General features: G+C 35.8%; 1 protein-coding gene across 1 annotated transcript; it reads right to left on the reverse strand.

Moving 5' to 3' along the window:
• Positions 1-1,480: 1,480 nt before the first annotated feature.
• On the reverse strand, positions 1,481-3,649 carry LOC132166728 (WAT1-related protein At5g64700-like). Its single transcript, XM_059577599.2, has 7 exons — positions 3,474-3,649; positions 3,325-3,387; positions 3,094-3,210; positions 2,745-3,003; positions 2,413-2,571; positions 1,961-2,112; positions 1,481-1,652 (listed from the first exon to the last, which is right to left on the reverse strand). The coding sequence occupies exons 1-7, from the start codon at positions 3,647-3,649 to the stop codon at positions 1,481-1,483; spliced, it is 1,098 nt and encodes a 365-aa protein (XP_059433582.2).
• Between the last annotated feature and the right edge of the window lie 298 nt (positions 3,650-3,947).

Consider the following 3,947-nt stretch of genomic DNA (forward strand, 5'->3'; position numbering starts at 1 on the left):
TTTGTATTTTTATCCTTTTTTTTATCCTTTTTTTTCTCGAATTTGTTGGGGTTATTGTTATCTTATTGAAAAGAAAAAAAAAATGGTTATTTTTGTCTTTTCTTTAGCATTGGAAGAGACATTAACAACCTTTTAATAGTTTGGAAGGGCGAACATTATCTTAATTGAAAGTTTAAGTGGGACATTATCCATTGAGTAATCATTATGCAGTTATTGAGTGGTTAACAACGGCTTGCTTGTACATTCCTAATGTGAATATATATATATATATAAAGTTAGTTGTAACAAAGTGAATATCATTCAAAACCCAAAAATTTGTGTACACTCAGCTGTCACTCTCGAGAAGAAGAAAACAAAAGAAACGAGGCTGTAGCTCCCTAATTGCACGGCTCACCAAGGACCAAACAGAAGAAAACTTGAGTGCGGCGGCTCTCTCAGGTTCAAAAGACTGAAACATATATGTCGTTTATATAGCACATAGAGTGGCTACCACAAGTCTCCTGTTGCAAATCGGTTAGGAGAAAGAAAATAAATCATGTGTGAGTGATCCTATTTTCTATTGAGCACTAGTTGTTTGACTTTTTTACCGAGTGAATAAGTTGTTCTAACACTTGCTCCAAACCTGGAATGGTTTGTCGTTAAATCCTTTAATTTAGGAATTCTAGTTGTCAAATGGGTCCATGTTTTTAGTCACCGCTAAGTTAATTTCTTTTGAGACATGTTTTTTAGCATTGTGGAGTTCATCTCGCATACAATTTTGCTGAGTTGACATGCTTTATATATCATTGATTTTTTTTTTTTTTTTTTTCTTTTCTAAGTAAGGATTGATGGATCATACTAACTTAACAGAGATGTACGCAAGATTGACGTCAAAATGTAAAGAATGATTTCTCATTTCTTTATGAGTAACGCTACACATTTATACAACCAGTCTTTTGTGAGATAATTTCAGCCTTGTTTTCAGTTGTCTTTTACACGAGTTGTGCCATCTTTTTCAACCTCATAGTTGTAGAGAGAAAACTCTTTCAAATAGGGTAATGCTAGAAGTCTTCTTTATATCTTTTTTGTATCTTTTAAAAACTAATGTGACTTTAAAATCACCATTAGATTTGTAATAGACCATTTTTGGATTTAGATTCAATAATAATTTTAAAAGCTACATGATGGTTCACTACTGCTCACCTCTGCCTCTTTCAACACTTCCGTACATTCCACTTAACAAAATACTTAACATGATCTTGTGCTATATATATATATATATATATATATATATATATATATATATATATAAAAGGAAAGGGAAAAAGAAATGCACTGTGACATTGAGACATAAAAGGGTAGTGGCTGATCTCAAAGTTGCAGAGATTTCACAGAAAATGTCTCTTCAAAAATCATCTGCTCTCACTACATATCGGGCACTCCCATGAGCCATGATGTCTTGGAGCTATGTTGCATTCAAAAACAGAGAAAACCTTGCATGTTATACAAAAAGTGATGGCTCACTGCTGGTCACTTCTGTCTCTTTCAACTCGGCACATTCTTTTTCTGCTTGAACTTGTAAAGCAGTACCCCCGTTATCATCGCTCTGTTCCTTGCTTTTTCCCCACAAAACGCTGTAAAGGCTAACAGCCAACAAGATCCCACCTAACAAACTACAAAACACAGTAAAACAATTAGTATGCCCCCTGATTGCATAACAAAATGACCGTGACTAGCTCACACATAATTTTTCACTTTCAAAATCTGCCGCAACGAGTAGTACAATCATGTTTAGGATTGCGTTGAAAAATAGAATTTACGTATGTAGAAAAAAATTCTTATTTTCAAACTTCTTCCAAAACGCAAAAAAGTGAAAAGTGTTTTTCAAGTTTTTTATTGAAGAAATCCATTTTTTTTACGTACTAAAAGCGTTAAAAATTATGTAATCCCAAACAGGCTCGTATAGGTAGAGGAATAATACCTTCCTAAGCGAATGACCTCGCCTAAGAGAAAGACAGAGCCAATGATTGTAAAGATCAGATTCAATGGTGTTGACATTGCTTGGAAAATTGGTCCCTTCTTCTCGATCACCCATGCTTGTAAGTAGTATGAAACACCGGTAACCAAGGTTCCCTGTTGAAGAATGAAGTTCCCTTTATTGCCTCTTTACAATGTCAAACACAATATCCTTTCTTTTATAATATTAATCACATTCAAAGGTGAAAGAAAGAGAGAAAAGAAAGATTATGGGGGTTCCAAAGACTAATCATTTGCATTGACTTAATTTAAGAGGGAATATTAATCATGCAAGAAAAGAAAATTTGGGTTTCTGTTAATCTTTTAGTACTCATTTTACCTATAATTGATCTGGGAATATGCCACACTATCCAAATTTTTAAGGAGAACATTTAGAGGGGTTGTTCGTCTACTTACACAGTAGACAACTGTGAAAAGTCTAATATTCCATCCCAGCTTCCACTGATGAGGATCTCTTTCCAAAGCAATGGCAACAACAAATGACTGACTTGCACTGAACAGACACTGAAGGCTGGTGAAGATGAGCTTTGAAGGGTAGCTTTTCAGAACCTGAGCCTGTTTTCATCAAAATCATCAATCACTTGTATTTCCAAGCAGATACAAACAATTCATGTGCCCTTGATCACTATTAATAGTGAATCAGGTACAAATAATGAAGTACTGGAAAGTCGGAAAGATTTTAAAATAAGTGGTGATTTAACTAGTCGGGAACAATTTCGGTTACCAACCTGAAGTACAAGCCATAGGCCCCAAGAAACAATGGAAAGGAACAAGAGGAAACAACCCAGTATCCATGTTTTGCCAAAAGAAGCATGAGCTTGGTGATCTTGCTGCATGTCATGATTATTACCAAGGAAGGGATAATGGATGGAGGTATTCAACTGGGGGCCCCCGTAAAATGCAAGGGTTGCAACACCAGCCATGCACACTGCTAAACCTACAACCTTTGCAATCCCAGGGGTTGTCTTTATGGTCACCTTCTCCATCCTGCAATGCAATACATGGAAATTGACAGAAGTGAGAAGAAAAAGCAAGAAAAATTCTATGTGGGGATAAGAAAAGGCTGCCGGAAAATACCTGAGCAAAACTGCAAAGAAAAATGTTGTGACAGGTAGGCAGTTTGTTGTTGCAGCACCCAAGGTTGCAGATGTATAAACAAGGCCGAGACAAAAAACATTCAGTGCCAAAGTGATCCTGAAAATGCAGAAAATGAATTCAACCCTTCTTTTATCAACTTCTCAAACATTATTCACAATGTGATGATGTATTTCTTTCAGGGGAGCAAAAGAAAGCCAAAATCATGCTTACCCCAGAAAAGCAAGCATAAAAATCTTGCATAAAATCACAAACGAAAGCCGCTCTGCATTCTTTCTGGAATCCAAATGGAAAGAATTTCATCAAATGGGTTATTCTCATATCAGAAAAACAGAGAATTACAAAAAATATTATGCCATTACCGTTCGAAAATCAGGGCAAGAGGAACTAAGAAAACAGTTCCAACAAGTTGTCTATAGAACATGAAAACATAGCTGTTCATAGCACCGCGGCTGAGTACGGCCTTGGAGAGCAAGATCATGCCGGCATATATAGTTTGTATGAGAATCACAGCCAAATATGGCTTCTTTACACCCATTGGCAATGTCATGAGCTTGATCTTCTGACTATCTTGAAATAGAACCTCTAGGGGCTGAAGTTGTTTATATAAGCCTCCCAATGATTAATACATAATCCAAGGTTTCTTTGACTAAAATGAACAAAAGTTAATATCAGTGGTGAATCTATTCTCTAAGCAAACAGTAATATTTAATTGGCACAATTGTAGTATATATATATATTTTTTTCCTCTAAAATTGTTCACTTGATAGGAACAACGGGGTTCCTTTCTTTAATTAGGACCACGAAGGATCGCTAGGGACCTCTTGCGTCAATTC

Source organism: Corylus avellana, chromosome 11, assembly GCF_965113065.1.
Source record: "Corylus avellana chromosome 11, dhCorAvel1.hap1.2, whole genome shotgun sequence".
NCBI classification, from domain to species: Eukaryota; Viridiplantae; Streptophyta; class Magnoliopsida; order Fagales; family Betulaceae; genus Corylus; species Corylus avellana.

Bases quoted from the DNA above. Each gene is read 5' to 3' on its own strand.
- LOC132166728 (XM_059577599.2), bottom strand. From the start codon at position 3,649: ATGGGTGTAAAGAAGCCATATTTGGCTGTGATTCTCATACAAACTATA. The intron at 2,572-2,744 runs GTTGGTAACCGA...TGATGAAAACAG, and splicing joins GCCTATGGCTTGTACTTCAG to GCTCAGGTTCTGAAAAGCTA. The intron at 1,653-1,960 runs GTATTATTCCTC...TGTGTTTTGTAG, and splicing joins GAGGTCATTCGCTTAGGAAG to TTTGTTAGGTGGGATCTTGT.